The sequence below is a fragment of the Mandrillus leucophaeus genome, unplaced genomic scaffold, assembly GCF_000951045.1.
Source record: "Mandrillus leucophaeus isolate KB7577 unplaced genomic scaffold, Mleu.le_1.0 Scaffold267, whole genome shotgun sequence".
Classification (NCBI taxonomy): domain Eukaryota; kingdom Metazoa; phylum Chordata; class Mammalia; order Primates; family Cercopithecidae; genus Mandrillus; species Mandrillus leucophaeus.
In genome coordinates, this window is record NW_012102776.1 from 150,599 (window position 1) to 169,082 (window position 18,484).

The 18,484-nt window shown below is 38.5% G+C and overlaps 2 protein-coding genes across 2 annotated transcripts in view; both read left to right on the plus strand.

Moving 5' to 3' along the window:
- Positions 1–12,231, plus strand: part of ARHGAP42 (Rho GTPase activating protein 42) — a 137,626-nt gene extending 125,395 nt beyond the window's left edge. The window contains exons 20-21 of the mRNA XM_011984375.1: positions 5,771–5,850; positions 6,977–12,231. Coding sequence (XP_011839765.1) covers positions 5,771–5,850; positions 6,977–7,065 — 169 coding nt within the window. The 3' untranslated portion in view covers positions 7,066–12,231. The remainder of the gene's footprint in view (positions 1–5,770; positions 5,851–6,976) is intronic.
- TMEM133 (transmembrane protein 133) lies at positions 10,612–11,003 on the plus strand. Its single transcript, XM_011984373.1, is given in 3 exon segments — positions 10,612–10,776; positions 10,778–10,861; positions 10,863–11,003. Coding segments are annotated over 3 exon segments (390 nt in total).
- Positions 12,232–18,484: the final 6,253 nt, after the last annotated feature.

Sequence of the window (18,484 nt, forward strand, 5' to 3'; positions counted from 1 at the left end):
CAAAGGGATGAAAAGCTCTAAGGAGATTTTTATGGATAGGATCAGGATTGGGCTACTGTTTTGATGCTAGGAGTAAGGGACAGGAAAAGAAGTTTCCAAGTCTCTGAGACAGTGTTGGAAAGAATGGTGGTTTCGCTTCTGATCTTAGCTTGTGCGTATGTAGGAGGAAGGGAAAATTTTGGCCATAGGGTTTGAGGAGGCTGTGAGGGCCAATGAGAGGCAGTTAGAAAGGTGCAGCTGGAACCAGGAGGGAGCATGGAGTTTGATGCCATTTAAGAAACTTGTACACAGCAATTACACTGTATAGGTGAAGGTGAGGGTACCTAGCAAGGGGGGCTTACTAAATGAAAAAGAACAAATGGCCAAGCATTGGTCTTTGGGGAATGGTTTTATTTAAGGTTCAGAAAAAAGAAGAATGGACAGCATGAGAAAGCTTGGCCAACAGTGGTAGAAGCTGCAAAAAAAATGATTTAGGAGATCAGGAGAGGACACTGGTTTTAACTCCTAAGACATCACTGGAGATCAGTAAGAAAGCAAGTTCACTGGAATGGGAGGGGCCATGCTGCAAGACTTGTTAAAATGAAGATTCCAGGGTTTTACCATAGACCTTATAAACCACAATATCCAAGACTGAGGCCTTGGGAAGCTGCATTTTTGTCAGCCTCCCCAAGTGATTCTTATGTACGTGAAAGTTTGAGAACCTTTAGAATAGAGAAAAATGTCATAGTGCCCAGCACAGCCCTAAGCACACATTGGTTATTTACAATTGTTTTCCTTAACCTATAAAATCCCTTTAAGAGTCAAATGTCACTAGGCTGTGTCTTACCATTATAAAGGCATATGGAAAATAGTATCCTTAAAACCTTCACCTGGGTCTCAGTTATACTCAGAGCAGAGATCCACTGTACAGTGGTAAAATCAGGCAATCGATACAAATATGCTTTGAAGGTTGAGTTGAGAATTAAAAGCATAGATTGAGAATTGAGTGTCTCGTTCATTATAAACAATCAAATGTTTCTGTTGTCAAATTTTAAAAGACAAATATATTTTGCTTAAAATTACAAAGGACAAAAAGCTCAACAAAGTTTTCTTGCCCAGTGAGTTTGAGTTTTTATAAGGCTATAAATCACTGATTTAGAGCACAGTTACATATGTAAGACACACACAAGATGCAGAAATCACCATAACACATGTAAGCAAAAAAAGAAGAAAATTGTGATGTTTAAAATAATAATTTAATGATTTTCCTTTAGAAAATGTGAAAACTAATGAAGAAGTATGTTAAAACCACTTATAATTTCATCACCTGAAGAAAACTTAAAATTTGGTGCACAGCCTTCTAATCTCATCTGTGGCAGTGGCTCTCAAACTTCTTCATCTCACAACACCTTTATAAACTTAAAAGATCATGAAGGATCCCCAAAGGGCTTCTGTTTTTATAGATTACATTTATTGATATTTACTGTATTAGAAATTCAAACAGAACATTTAAAAATATGTATTTATTGAAAATAAGAATAAGCCTATTACATATTAGCACAAATAACATAATTTTGATGAAAAATGATATTTTCCAAAAGAGTTGAACTGTTTTACATTTTTTCAAGTATCTTTAATACCTGACATAATACAAAATAAATGAATTGTCATACACGTTCCATTAGCTTCACAACAGTGATATCTTAGGCTCCTGCCTGCCCCTCTATCTCCCCTCCACAGGTTCTCTTGACCACGCTTTTGAAAACTACTCCTCCGTGATAAACACACAGAAAAGGACACATGGGTGGGGATGCGGGGAAGGTAGAGGAGTTCACTGTATTGTTGCTATCATAGTGCCCAACACACAATAGATGCTCAATAAAATTGTTGAATGAGTAAATAAAATATACATTTTTAACGTAAAAAATACTTTGTTACTCACTTTTTCACTTCATTTTCAATGGAGTTGCAATATGCACGTCTTTGACACAAGCAGCTTTAACTGTACAGGCTCAGGTGGAAGTTCTTAGCATTGAGGCGTTCAGTATTACTTAGATATTTAAGCTAGAAACAGCCAGTGTTTGTTGGGAAAAAAAATCTATGAAAAGAACATGTAATTAATGTTAAGAAATCTGCAACTAGGCTGGGCACAGTGGCTCACTCCTGTAATCCCAGCACTTTGGGAGGCCAAGGCGGGTGGCCCACTTGAGCCCAGGAATTTGAAACCCTGTCTCTACAAAAAATATAAAGCATTAATTGTCACGGTGTTGTGCACCTAATAGTCCCAGCTACCTGGGAGGCTAAGATGGGAAGATCACCTGAGGTCAGGAAGTCAAGACTGCAGTGAGCCTTGATTGGCCTGAGCAATGGAGTGAGACCCTATCTCAAAAAAAAAAAAAAAAAAAAAAAAGCAAAAGAAAGAAAAAAATCTCCAACTAGCGCCCAAGAAACAAATGCAGTGTTTCTTGGTAAACTGTCATGGGCAATTTAGGATTCTTGCCAAGAACAAATTTGTAAACTTTTTGTCTTACGCATTAGCATCGTTTCATAGCATGAGTTCGTCAATAGCATTGTCTATAGTTGCTGCATAATACTTCACTAGATTGGTGTGCTCTAATTTATTTTTTAAGTTCTCTGCTGATGAATACTTAAGACTGTTGTGATTTTTTTTAATTTCCAGTTTTATATATGGTATTGCTTTAGTATCTTTCTACCTCCCTGCACTTCTACTCCCTTCAGAAGTGAAACTGTCAATAGCATACAAAATGTGTGTATTTCTCATTGTTAAACAGGCCTCCTGAAGACATTGTATCAGTTTTGGTGAATTTTTAAAATTTCTCTTATGTTTAAGATAAGCATTGGTAAATTTTGCACACTGACCCAGTCAAACTTTTGTAAGTTTACTCATTAAATGCATTAGGCGGCATTTAGCATGAGGAATGAGGCTTGTGGGCAGATGATTTTCCCAGTGATAAGGGAAGAAATGGCTTTCAGGACTGTGCCATTACCTCACTCTCCCAAGCAGTAAGAGGCAGGATTTTCAAAATCTTTTTCAAAGAGACATTAGAATCTTCTGAAGAGAGAGACAATAGGTGACAGTGTTATTTTCACATCCTCTTCAATACACCAAGACAGTAAAAGAGGAAGCATTAGCACCTGAGGAAACTTCACTGTTACAGAGTCTATATTAAATAATCAAAGCTCTCTGCAGAGTTAACACCTGCAGTTATAGCTCTCAGCAGAAGAAAATTCCGTCTAGTCAGTGCACAGATAATTGAAAAGTCATGACAGGTAGTGTCATGTGTGGTTTTGATGCATTTAACAATATGTATGTCTTTATTTAGTGATAATAATTATTCTGTATGCTTTTCCCCTCCCTCAACCAGTCCCGCAAAATACTATAAATACAAATAAGGAGACCATATATGTCTAAAATATTAATTACAAGATTTGGGGTACATTTTAAAGTATAGTTTTGAAAATTAGGCCATTATAAGGAATATTGTAATCACTTCTACAACTTTGGAGTTTGTTTCCTTATACATCTCTTTATAATTTATCTTAATGATTCAAAGAAAGATGGTCTTACTGTTTACTGGAAGAAGCTGTTGCTATTAGAAAATGTGATTTTTTGCAAAAATCTTTCCCTTTTTTTAGGAAAATGGTTCTGCAGTCCTCAGTAATATCCTGATCAAATCAAATGGTTATAGTTGGCTAGATTTATAGGGAAAACGTTTATATTCTACTTGAGCCTACCATAGTGTGATTCTTAGAAGTCTTCAGAACCTGATAATGTTCTCACTTCCCACCTATATGCAACTAGCACACCCACATGCATGTGTTCATGTGCACACACACAGTTCTTTAAAGTCCTGTCCTTCTCTGAGTGCCTCTACTTCTTCAGTTCTTCCTTAGACCATGTTTCACTGGGACGTTGTGCTGTGTGGGCTCAGGGTCATTCCCAAAGCTGCCCTGCTAGCAAGCTGCCTGAAAGTACAGCCTGAGTATCACCTCTGATGAAAAGACTGGAGGCAGGTCCAGAATTTTCCTCTCTACACTTTCCAATCTTCAGATAGTCTTTGGGAACCCCAGTTTAAATGGCTGGACCTCATTCTGGAAGTGTAGGGTTAAGACCCAGGGTTGAGCTCCAATAGGGAAATGAAATTATAATGTAATGCTGCTGCTTTGGGAGAGCTGTGGAGGCAAATACTGCTGCGTTGCAGGTATAGTGCTGGGACCCCAAGGAGGATAGATAAGGTGCCCTGAATCTTTAAAAAGACTCATCACATAGAAAATGAACCCAGAACATCTTTCCTTTTTCTTATTCATTTAGCTAACATTTACTGAGTTACTACTAAGCATCAGACATTGTTCATGGAGATTGCATTCTATCTAGGGGTGAAGATAAAAATATCAGCAATAATAACAAAATACCGGATACTAATACCATGCAGACTTGAAGCAGGAAGATATGATAGTTCCCTGGGCAACTATTTCAGAGAGTATGATCAGAGAAGTCCTGACCTTCAGCAAAGCTCTTAAAATTTAAGATGAACTTGAAGGACATGGCCATGTGAAGATCAAGAGGAAAACATCTCAGGGCATGGACATAGCTGGCCTGAGGTGGGAGTGAGTTTGGCGTGTTTGAAGGAAAGAAAGAGGGCCATTGTGACTGGAGTCGAGTAGGTGAGCAGAGGCAGGGACACAAAGAGGCAGGGGAGACCACCCGGCACCTGACTGCATACAGTTTGTGGGCCAGAGTAGGAAGCCAGTTGAAGGGTTGTCGGGGAAGCAGTGTGATCTGATGGGCATTTTACAGCTGTCCTCTGGCTGCTCTATAGATAATGGATTGTAAGGGAATAGAGGTTCTAGGAAGCCAGGAAGCCATTCAGCCGACCAGGTTGGAAATGCTATTGTCTTGGACTCTGGTTGTGGAAGAGATGGTAAGTGCTTGGAGTTGGGATCAGTTGCAAGTCTTACCAAGGTCATTGAATGTTGCAGATTAAAGGAGACCTGCCTGGTGTCTTGATTAGCAGCCTCAGATGATGCCTTTCTAGTGTTGGCTGAAATATTTTTGGATCATATCTCATATGTAATTCCTAAATTCTGACTTCACTTGGAAAAAAAAGAAAAAAAGAGTATCTGGGTATATTGAGCACGAATTTGCACATAGCGACAGACGTTGGGAGCTGAGTGGTTGGCTTCTCTTGTTAAAGATGGGTGTACTCTGGTTTGCAAAGCCTCCACCTGTCCCCATCATCTTCCTGATGGTGAAGCTATAGTTGGTTGCCATTTATCATCAACTTATCCTATTATTTTTTCTATATCATGCCCAATCAACTTACTTACCATATTCTTTAAGCCTTTTAATTTTTGGATCTCACCTCAGATAGTCTGAACATGAAAGTGGGGGAAATAAAGGGCTTTGGGGTTCCTAGGAACCTTGGTTTCTACATAGCTGTAAAAACAGCCTATTTAGCAACTTATTAAACAGTTAAATAATAGCAGTCTCTAAAACCAACCTATATTGTTATAAGCCAGGGGCTACCCTGGAGAGCATTGCCTAGAAACACAGGAAAGGTTTCTAGTGTGCTAGTAATCCTTGATTTCTTGATCTGGTAACATGATTGTGTTGAGTGGAAAAAGTACCGACGTACACTTATATATGCACTTTATGTGCATTATGTTCCAATGACAAGTAAAAATGAATAGCATTCTTTAAGAAGAGTTTTAAATACAGATGTCCTTAGGTTGAGTGTTGAGGTTTTGACAAGTTGTCTTGCTCTTTCAGCCAAGCCAAAGCCATGTACTCCTGTAAAGCAGAGCACAGCCATGAGCTTTCCTTCCCACAAGGAGCGATATTTTCTAATGGTAAGTATGTCACTTCCCTCTAAGTTTATCATCATGGGGAGGATGAAGGAATAGCATGGTAGTATGAGTCTCAAGTAGAAGCCAGAAGCCTCAGATTCTATCCCAAGTCCTGCCTCTCATGACAGGCATGCATGAACACATCAAATCCCTCTGGGTGGCATGCATCTGTAGTCCCAGCTGCTTAGGAGGGTAAGCCCAGCCCAACCCACAAAAAAATAAATAAATAGGCTGGACACGGTGACTCACACCTGTAATCCCAGCACTTTGGAAGGCCAAGGCAGGCAGATCATGAGGTCAAGATATTGAGACCAGCCTGGCCAACATAGTGAAACCTCGTCTCTACTAAAAACTACAAAAAACTAGCCGGGCGAGGTGGCGGGCGCCTGTAGTCCCAGCTACTCGGGAGGCTGAGGCAGAATTGCTTGAACCCAGGAGGTGGAGGTTGCAGTGAGCCAAGATCGCACCACCGCACTCCAGCCTGGTGACAGAGCAAGACTCCGTCTCAAAAAAATAAAAATAAAAATAAAAATAAATAAATAAAAAATTTTTAAATTCCCTCTGGATTCATTCCTCCCCTGCAGGCATTTGTGTGTATGTGTCTGTTTGTACATGTGTATATGAGAGGGAGAGATTGTTTCATTTGACTGTGTGAATGCAAAGGACATTCCAACTTTGAAGGGCTGTGACATTGTTTTGTTTGGACATTTAAGTTGAGCGTATAGTTGGCCCTGTATATTCCAGGAGTTCTGCATGCACAATTTAACCAACTATGGATCAAAAAGGTTGGAAAATAAATAGATAAACAGTAATACAAATTTTAAAAGTATATAGTATAACAACTATTTACATAGTTTTACATTGTGAAAGGTATTACAAGTAATCTAGAAATGATTTAAAGCATACAGGAGGATGTCCCTAGGGTATATGCAAATATTACATCATTTTATATCAGGGACATGAGCATCCACAGTTTCTGGTATCCACAAGAGGTCCTGGAACTAATCTCCCACAGATATTGAGGACTGACTGTGTGCGTACAATCTGATGTGGGACTTTAACCCATCTGTTTATATAATTATTTGACACAAATGTTGACCGAGTGCTATTTATCTGTTTATTTTGCCAGTGTACCCATCAGTGGAACCAGGATGGTTAAAGGCAACTTATGAAGGCAAAACGGGACTAGTTCCAGAAAATTATGTTGTCTTCCTCTAATACGATTTAGTGGATGGCAGTATCTTCATGGTATCCATGGTAACGAATAAGTGCTATGATTTTATCTGACACAGATACACAGGGATCAGCCCACTAAGTGAAAACAGTCCATTTCTATCAAGTTCTTCACCAGCAGACTATGTAGCTCCTTATTAATGGAAAAAAAGATTTAAATCGTTGGCCATTCTTTTTTGGTTGGTTTCTTACTTTAAAATATCTTGCTTCTGAAAAATGTATTTTTGGATAATATGTAACTCTCCACAATGTCTCTTCCATAGCAATTGTAGAGTTTCAAATACTATATTAAATACTATATCCCAGAAATTTGGAAACCAGAATCTGCTATATGGATTTTGAGATCTGTCCTTTACTGCCTGGCATTCTCTGAGGATCTCTGAAATTGTTAGTTAAAAATGTAATTTAAATTGTTCATTTATTTTTTTTTCTTAGAAATATACTGCTTTTATATATGATTGTTTTGCTGGTCCTAAACATTTCAAGGATGTAAGTCTTTAATATAACTTTATTTGTTTTCCAAGTAGATGATAATATTCAAAAGCAATAATGTATATGGTATCTATAAAGCAAGTAAAATTAAGTCATACACTGACTCCACTGTAAACAATCTGTCCAGAATTCCAGACACCTTCCATTGGTTTAGCACAGGGATCAGTGAACTTTTTCTGTAAAGGCCTGATAGCAAATATTTTTGTGGTGGGTTAAGTTTGGCTCATGGGTTATAGTTTGCTGACCCCTAGTTTAGAGGGTGTATAAAACTATCTTCATAACTTTGAGAGTTTTATAAAATTTTACATTAAAATATACTGATAAATTATATGCACATATTTTCTACCAGTAGCATTGTAGTGACATCACAGAAGAATATTTGCCAATCATGGGAAAACTGTAAAACTAAAGTATCAAGGCGTACAACTTCACTTCCACTTGGAAGATTGCAAAGTGTCAAAGTATTTTAATGATAATTTAATTTGGACTTTTGAAATGTTCTCCTACAAATGAAAAAGATGTTTGAAAACGTTACAAGGGAATCTATGCCTTCTGAAGTCTATCCTTAGTTGAAACAGAAAATAAACACAAAGGTACAAGATCCTTAAATTATTTTGAACCACAGAGGTTGAAATTGTTTTGTGATCTTTAGCAGAAATAAAATCTGTCCATGATTTTCTTCTGTGCCTTTTAGTTTACAGTCTTTATTAGCAATTTCAGTCAATTTGTAGAGCATAGTAATAGGTATTTACTGTCCACTTATATATATATCAGCATCTGGTCATGCACGAACCATTAATTCTATATTTCTATTTCAATAATTCTAATATATTATTTCTATAAATATAATATCTATATGTGGCAAAGAGCCTTTCTTCTCAAGATCCTGAAAAGCTAGTTACCTGACCTTTGAGTGCCACAGTCCTGACCTGCTTGTTCTTGACATCTTACTTCATATTACTTACATCATATTACTTCAGAGTTCCCCACTGTGCAGACTCTCAGGTATTCACTGTATAAAACTCTTTACATGCGATTATAATCTGTAATCTCGATCTCTTCTACTTTAAATTAATGTTTCTAGAATTAGTAGGTTAAATATGCATATACACACACAACTATGCCTCAGAAAAGTTATGCTTTTACAAATAAAAAGAATAAGATTAGAATTAACAAGTAGAGAGAATAACCGTTGGCAGAGTCAGAATCAGGAATAAATATCAGTGAATCAAAATAAAACAATGAAAAATATTCTGTAATAAAAATTAGCAATGTAATGTAAAAGTTTGATAAAAGACTATCTTTTTCTTTTACCTCTCACTGTTGACCTCTGTACACTGTAATACCGTGTGTTGCTGGATCTGCTAGGTCTAGGTCCTTGGTGACCTTAGTAGTAATAACAGCATTGCTGACACTCTAATTGCCCTCTGCTGGAACAGAAGGTAATTTCCAATGTACCAGTCCCTTAGTCTGTACGGCACCCTTGGTTTAAGCATGCTTGCCATCATCTGGTATCCTGCTAGAGTAGAATCTCTTAAAAGCAAATTGGTTTTCTTTCAAAGACCAACTTGACTCCAAAGAGAGATTCAGAATCCTACTCCTCCTGCTGCTGCATAAAGAAAATCTCAGCCTTCATTTTATTTGAACACAGACGAAAGTGTTCCTGCTTCTGAGTTGTCGAAAGCTAATTCTACGGATGTTCCATTCAGGTTTAAAGCTTTTTTACTGCATAGGACGTGGATATGAAGCCTAACTCCTGTATCTGATGGCAAGACATATGTTGCAGCCACAGTACTGGCTATGGTCCCTTTGCTGAAACAGGCTACAGAAGCACTGATTCAAGTTGTGCTTGTGCTTGAAGTTTTAATCTTCCAGATTTGTGAGGATGGCTCTTTTTCCTTCATAATGGATTATATGTGTAAGCAAGTCATGGCCATGTACTGGAGATAGGCTGAAGCTGCTTTTCCCTTTAAGTAAGTTTCCTACAGATAAGGTATTTATGAGCATTGAGAAAGTCAGGACATGTACTCTAAATCACACAGAAGGTTAATTCCACAGGAAGGCAATGCCAGACATTGGAAGAGGATCGCATTCAAATTCTAATAGTAGTTCAATAACAAAACCTTAACTTTTCAGAAACAATGTGAAGATACATTAGAATTGCCACATCTATACCTTCGAAACATGCAACCTGTGCATCCCAATCACTGCTTACAGTATAATCAGTATGACAATGAGATTGAGGGGGTCTCAATTTAAGTTCATCATCTCCTGTGTTATGTGAAAATATCCCTCAGTACAAAACATTTATGTATTTCACAGATGACTCTTTTGTTTTGCCCTAACGCTACCAGGTTTATGGAAACTAGTCAACTGAAGGATTTTTCTGTTGTGTTATGTGTAAATATCTGAAGAGTAAAATCATCTTTGTATTCCTGTAACGTTCATGAAGTATGAGGAAGCGCATTTCTCCTTGTTTGATGTGAGTGGTTTTGCTTGTTGCGTGGGTTGCCTGTGCTTTGTAACTTGCATGAACACAACCAGGTTTCTCAACAATGATTTGTCTGCTGACTGTTTTCAGAGATAGTGGGGGAAAAAAAGTGTGCCTTAAAACCCCAAATTATTCTAGGTTTCCAAGTAGGAAAAATAAAGATACATATGACTTTTATTATTATTCTATGATAATTAGCTTTATATAATGTGGCATCCTTCTTAAAAATTCACTATGTTGTGAGGCAAACAGATTTCTTACCATAATCTGGTGTACCCTGCTCACCTTCTCACTCCTAGCACCATTCTTCTGGTCTGTGTCAAAAAGGGCATTATTCATGTGGTTTCCATTGAGAAGAGTCTCTCAGAGCTTTCCCTCAAGCCATTTCAAATTGTACTAATACGTTAAATTATGTATTCAAGATGCTTTCTTTAGCATTTAGAACCCCAGCTAGACTTACACTTTGACTAAAGCCAGAGGCAGACCAATTTAGGGAACAGATTTTGTTCTTTGGTTTTGTGATACATTTGTAATTCACAGCTGCTAGCATGACCTCACATCACTGCGTAGGACCCTGAAATCGTATCTCCTGGTCAGTTCACGAAAAAGAACAGAGGCTTGACTCTTGTCCAGAAGTTACTTCCCTCTTGACTAAAGGTTTCCCCATAGGGTAGACATTGCTATTTAACTTTGCCTCCTACCCTTTTTTGTTAACCTTCCAAAATCAAAACACTTTTAAGAAACAAAGATAATTTTCTGAACAGTCTGTGTCCTGCCTGTCTCCTGTTGATTCACAGATACAAATATCGAGTATTCATCAACTAGTCTCAATTTCCTGAACACATACACTGTATCCCTCGTTGTCACCATTATCCCCCTGCTTCAAAATGTGCCGGTTCCACTTGGTAATAACCTTCGGAAAACTCAGGTTTATGAATGATGTGGACTTTTAGAGGATCAAATCAATAAATTGGATTTTTTATTTTTTGAGGGCAGCTGCACTCACTGTTTTAAGTAAAGAGTCTTACATAAGAATGTTGACAGCATTCACAGTAAGCCATTGGCAGAAAATTGATCTGCATGTCCTAGACCAATGTTTAGAAGGTATTCTATGGTTTAGGGAGCCCAGCCCGTCATTCCTTTACCTCTTGGCATTCATGAGAGAGATGCCAAGTTCAGTGTGAATTTTTCTTGGTGCTGTGTAGAGAAATGGAGTCTGTGCACTTACTGAAGAGTCCCAAAAGGCGGAGATCATTTTCATTTGTTGCCATCATAAAGATTCTCCACCATTCAAGATGCTTGTGTACAGGGCTACTTGGGAAACTAAAGTGTTGGAGGAGGCAGGGGCTGAAGGTGTCAAAACCTCCTCAGTAGGCTAACCACTTTCTCCCCTTTGGACCATCTGCCATCTTTCCCCAATGTTTCCCATGGTGTTTTTGCATCCAGAGTTGACAGCAACTCAATTTTGCCTTGAATTTACTCAGTTTTATAGATTAAAAGTGTGCATTTTATATAGAAATGCATTTTATATAAAAATATATGGCTACATATACATATATATATATATAAAACGCACACTTTTAATCTCTATATGGCAGCATTCTTGAGGTTTTATATCTGTCAGTGTACCCTCAACTGCCTCCTTTTTGCAGAGAATGATCCCCACAAGAACTGGTCTAAGAACACTGTCTGCTCATGGTTTATACTTAAAATCCAAGATACCACCACATAAGAGAGGTTGAGATTTTCAGAGTCCTTGATTTCTGAGCTGAAACCTTAACAAATAGGGAATTTGGCAGGGAAGACACCTGGGTTTTTAATTCAGAATCCTATTTATATACTGTTAAAATTTGAGGTACTGTAGTTTATATAAAAGTCGGATGTTGAGATATTATATTTCAGTACTAGGAGCTTCTTTGCAGTCATTAACATGACAAATTAAGTAATAAATATAAAAGTGATTGTCCATAAATTATCATTGAATTTTTTGTTTATTTTGTAGTATTTCTGTATTTATCTGCACTTTGTGTATATATACACACGTACATGTGCCAACATGTAAATAACTTCATGTTTATTCCTAATCCTGAATTGCCACAATATTTTTAATGTATGGTTACACTGTGTTTTAAATTACTTTAAAAATAAACTTTGTAAGCACATTTTAATTTAGTCTTTGTACTTGAAGACTCGCTGTGTTGGAGGGCAATCCTCTTGGCTTTATGTAGAGAAAAAACAAGGTTTCTGGTACTGTGAGTGATCACTTTGATATGGCTAAATCATAGCAGAATATGGTGACCTTCTCCTCACAAATTGGTATTCTGCAAGCTTTGGAAAATGTTAATGTTGATAACCTATTAATAATGCAGGTATCCACCAAGGGGAGAGGGAAATGGGTGATATGCAAAATACTAAATATAACAAGCACACAAGCTTACCTGAAAATATATGTTTGTAAAAGTTTCCAAGTGTACTATGAATGAAATATCAGCGTACAAATTCTTCCCATCCATTTTCATTAGTTTTATGACCCTCTTGGTCATGACTTGACGTCTAGGTAAAACTTTGCTTCACTGCATCAAAAAAAGAGAATCATGTATTTCTTTTGCATTGCTCCATAGATTATCAGAGTGCAGCAAATCACTTTGCCAAAACTAAGCGTCACAGATTGACCATTGGACAACCTGGTTTGCTCACATAGGTTGTAGTTTTCATCAATATCAGAGGAAAAGAGATAAAGTGATGACACAACACCTGGTAAGTTATAAGGATTAATGTTAACGCCAGTATAGTTAAGCAGGAATGGACTATTAGGTTAGATATTATAGATTATTGTAGATGAGCTACTGTTTAAGAATGTTGGTTAAAAATGTTGGCCTGGAATCCCCTATAACTGATATTTTAGAATTAAAAATGAATTAGCTTCCAGTGGCCAAAGCTAGAATGATTTGAGCAACAAAATAATGCAGTATTGAATGATTGGCTTATAAAACAAAGTATAAAATGAATATCCATGAATCCACATGGATATCAATGACAATAAATTTTATTTATGTAAAAAAATGAGGGAGAAGAGACAAATCTTTAGAAAAATATTCCAAATCATAATTGGAGTTATAGTTACTTTTCCCTCTAGCAGGTAGAATTTAATCCTCTCCTGCTTAAAGGTGAGCTAGATTTAGTATCTCATTTCCAAAATTTAGAGTATGGAAAACTGTCATAACTTTACAGAAAAGAAACCTAGTAGCCACTGTCTTAACCAAATGGTAAAACTTAATATCAGGGCCGGGCGTGGTGGCTCACGCCTGTAATCCTAGCACTTTGGGAGGCTGAGGCGGGCGGATCACGAGGTCAGGAGATCGAGACCATCCTGGCCAACACGGTGAAACCCCGTCTCTACTAAAAATAAAAAATTAGCCGGGCATGGTGGTACATGCCTGTAATCCCAGCTATTCAGGAGGCTGAGGCAGGAGAATCGCTTGAACCGTGGAGGCGGAGCTTGCAGTGAGCCGAGATCGCGCCACTGCACTCCAGCCTGGGTGACAGAGCGAGACTCTGTCTCAAAAAAAAAAAAAAAAAAAAAAGACAATATCACTGATATCATGTGGTTGACTTGAACCCCATAATATGTGATGTGAAGAGCACTTCCCCTCTGTGGTTTTCTTTCCCCAAACCCATAATTCCAGTGTAACCATTAGAAAAACATCAGATAAGCCCAGATTGAGGACATTCTACAGAATAGATCTAAGCCTAGTACTCTTCAAGACTGTGGAGCTCATGAAAAATAGGTAAATACTGAGCAAATGTCACAGATCAGAGGAGACTTGGGAGACAGGGCAACTAAATGCAATGTGGAACCCTGGACTGGATCCAGGAACAGAAAGGAGACAGTAATAGCTGGGCGTGGTGCCTCACTCCTGTAACCCCAGCACTTTGGGAGGCCGAGGCGGGCGGATCACCTGAGGTGAGGAGTTCAAGACCAGCCTGGCCAACATGGTGAAACCCCGTCTCTACTAAAAATAAAAAATTAGCCGGGCATGGTGGTACATGCCTGTAATCCCAGCTATTCAGGAGGCTGAGGCAGGAGAATCGCTTGAACCGTGGAGGCAGAGGTTGCAGTGAGCCGAGATTGCGCCATTGCCCTCCAGCCTGGGCAAAAAGAGTGAAATTCTATCTTACTACTACTACTATTATTACTACTACTACTACTACTACTACTAATAATAATAATAATAGATAAGCTGGTGATGTCCAAATAAGGTCTAAACTTTAGTTAATAGTTTAAAAAACAAGGTAACAAAACTATCCAAAAAACAATACATGAGCTGGGGATACTTATATCATTTTGGGAATTTAAGTGACTTATTAAAGAATTAAACATTTTCACTTGTTCCCCATTAAATTTTGATCTGCGTGTGCAAGATACATCTTCTATTCATCACTCAATCTCAGACTAGAACACGGTTGGGCATACAGAGACACAGTAAAGTAAGCCCCTTTCATTAAATGAACAAATTCATTAGCAAAAGAGCATTCATTGTAAACCCTTTAATAATTGAAAGAATACAGTTGTGGGCGTGTGTTTTTGTGTCTGTGTCAATTCTCCCAGGAACAGTGGGATCATTCTTCAACATCCATGAATATATGGATCTACTCTGGAGTTATTTATATGTTAATGGAGTAAACAACCCTCTACACACGTGAACATGTCTTAAGGGCAGAGGTGAAACAGATTTTCTTCTGTCATTACCAGACCTAGCAACACTTGATTGAGCTGAATAATATGGGGGTGATGTTGAAGAACTGAATTTTCTAAACCATTAAAAAATATTCCAAATTTGGGGCCGGGCACGGTGGCTCAAGCCTGTAATCCCAGCACTTTGGGAGGCCGAGACGGGCGGATCACGAGGTCAGGAGATCGAGACCAGCCTGGCTAACACGGTGAAACCCCGTCTCTACCAAAAAAATATAAAAAACTAGCCGGGCAAGGTGGCGGGCGCCTGTAGTCCCAGCTACTCGGGAGGCTGAGGCAGGAGAATGGCGTAGACCCAGGAGGCGGAGCTTGCAGTGAGCTGAGATCCGGCCACTGCACTCCGGCCTGGGCGACAGAGCGAGACTCTGACTCAAAAAAAAAAAAAAAAATTCCAAATTTGGAAAATTAAGCTATATTAAACTTACAGTTGAAGTTTTTGAGCCAAGTAAGTTGTGTTGTTAACTTTGAAATTGTGTATAGCCCAAAACTGAGAAGACAAAATTCTTTTCAAGTTTCTAACATGACAGTTCTTGCTATTAGGGGAAAAAGGAGGGGGCTATAGATAAGAACATGGGTGATATATAAAAACATTTGAATCTTTTTCGAATAAGATACCCTGGGGAATGCAAATCCCCAAAATACTGGTTGACATGCTTGCAAATGCTGTTTCTGGGTATTTGGGGTAAATGAGCCAAGCATAGCATTCAGCTAGACTCTATTTGTTGACAGAAATAAGTTATCTGGAATATTCCACCTTTCCAAATGCCAGGAGCCAGTCTGCTGAAAAGGATTCTTTGGATCAGCCTGTGCTAGAGGGAGGAAAACAAAAATATGTATTTCTAATCCTCATAGATGTTTATATTCATCATATCACAGATTTACAGACCTTTTTTTTTTTTTTTCAAAGAACGTGTCATAAGTTGCGTTTGCAATTACCCAATTCAAATAGCTTTCAAATGTATTTTTGGAGCAACTGGAGCAGAATCATTTTCTTAAAATAAATCTTACTTGGAACCCGATACGTTAAAAATATGAGTCAAGCTGCTAGCCTCAGTGCCTTCACGTGTGCTGAAATATGTCTGCCCTTCACCCACGCAGGTCCACAGATGCTTTTTTTTGTTTGTTTGTTTGTTTTTGAGCCAGTCTCGCTGTGTCACCCAGGCTGGAGTGCAGTGGCACCATCTCGGCTCACTGCAACCGCCTCAGCACCCCCTTACAGGTGTGCACCACTACACCCAGCTAATTTTTGTATTTTTAGTAGACACGGGGTTTCCTCATGTTGGCCAGGCTGATCTTGAACTCCTGACCTCAAGTGATCCGCCCACCTCAGCCTCCCAAAGTGCTGAGATTACAGGCGTGAGCCACCACACCCAGCCAGGTCCACAGCTCTGGCATCTCCATGGAATGCTTAGAGCTTTTCAGAGCAAGGTTACCAAATAATTTAGTCCAAGCTTCTCATTGTACTAATTAGGAAGTTGAAGACCATATTAACACAGTTTCAGCAGAATGGTGAGCTCTTATCTCCTCTGTAATCTGCTACCAGTTTGTGGATCTGTGGAGACGGCAGCTTCTCAGAGGGTTTGATCTTTGAAAAGTTTATTTAGAAAGGATATCCTTTGATAAAGGATAACTTTCCTGGAGGGTACACATGGAACAGGAAGGCAAAAGGTAAGTAAGACCCAGCTCACCTTGGCTGTTATAATGAAGAACTTTTTTGCGGGCAGGGGATATACAAAAATTTCAGAAAATAGGCATGAAAGGTCTAGTCCAGTGCCTTGCAACTAGTAGGTGTTACTCAATTATTAAAGACTTAGGGGTTTGAGTGTGCAGCTTTCTGATGCAAATGCTAACAGAAGAAGTGAAATTTTAAGCTTCATTAAAAGAAATTAATGCCTCCAGTGTATATGATACATAGTCATTAATCAACTGTTTCCCATGCGCTGTGTCACAGCAAACTCTGGTCCTTCCAACTACCAGACACCATCACTGGATGTCTCTTCTGCTCTTTTTATTTTTCCAGGAAAGAAAACTAAGGCTCTGGCAGGTGAATTTATCTGACTTATTCATTGTCACATCATTGGTATATGGTAGAGGTTAGACTCAAATCCAGGTGTTCTGGCTTGAAACCCAGTAAGTACTCTTTTCATTGAACCACCTCTTTACTACACCTAGTGGAGTATGGTAAGCTTTGGCTACCACACTTGAAAGAGGTATTTGGCAAACTCGACCTTCTCCAGAAGAAAGATGAAGATGGTGAGAACCTTATCATGTGAAAATGTGTTAGACCTGAGCGTCATTACTGACTGACCTTTCGACCTCTTAAAAGCTATTTAGTTGCAGAATTTCAGACCTGAATTGGAATCTGCATTTTAACAAGCTCCCTAGATGATATGTATAAACAATGAGGTTTGAGAAGCACAGGTTTAGCAGAACTATGAACAAGTTCTTTGGGGCTATCTGAGGGCAATTTTTTGATGTTTGAGGGCAAGATATGTCTGTCTACTCCAAAAGCCAAAGGTCGCTGGGAGGAGTCACAGCAATTGAGATTTAGGTTCAAAAACATAATTATATTGCCAAGTCTTCCACAAACGGAACTCAGGAAACAGCTTTCAATCACAGGGAGTGTTTGAGTGGGTCTAGATGACCGCTTGTCAAAATTGCACAGAATAGAAAAATTCAGTAGGCATCTGAACACGTGAAAATTATTGTGTAGGACCTATTCAAGCCATTGGAGATCCTGAGAAAGTTAGATATATTTCCTCTTTTGAAGAGATCCATGGTTTATTGTGGTAACATGTACAGATCAATAAAATATAATACCATAAAATGCTAAAAAGATTAAGCATTGGGTGCTTAGGATCCTGAGATAGTGCACTATTTGGAACCTGGGAAATAGCAGAAATGATGGAAAAGATAAGTAGGACACAGAGAAAGAAGAGTGGATGATTTTACCTGGGTGGATGATGTTATCAACCAACCAAATTTTGGCAGAAGTGAAAAACCAACAGGAATAAGACCCCAAAGCCAAAAGGAGCAATCCCACCCAAGACGGGGGATTCCACATCACACAGGAGAAGAGGCTAATAGAGGGATTGGGGAGAGGGAGGGGATAGAGTGGGTGAAGGGAGAGTTGGGATGAGCTGCGTTTATTCTTTCAACCAACATAGTGCCAAACACTGTTCTGGTTGTTAATAACTTAAAAATTAGACATGGTTTTTGTGCCTGAAAAGTTCATAGCTCAATGAGGGAGACAGATATGTAAGTTAAAGACAACAGTACATTTATTTTTGTACCTATTAACATATTTTAGGATGACTACAGTTAACAATAACCTATCGTATTTTTCAAACAGCTAGAAGAGAATCATTCCAGCTAGAAGAGAGTCTTCCCAGCATAAAAAATAATCTTTCCCCTGATTTGATCCTTACACATTATATGAATATGTCAAAATATCACATGTACCCTGAAAATATGTACATCTATGTATCAATAATTTTTTTAAACTCACAGTACAAATGAGGTATGATAGAGGCACAAAGTATAAAAGGGCACACAGTAACCCAAGTTCAGAGAGGAAAAAAAGAGGATTAGAGAAGGTTTCATACCCAAAAGGAACCATCCTAACTAGACCCTGAAGGACAGAACACCAATAGAAAACAAAGGCTGCA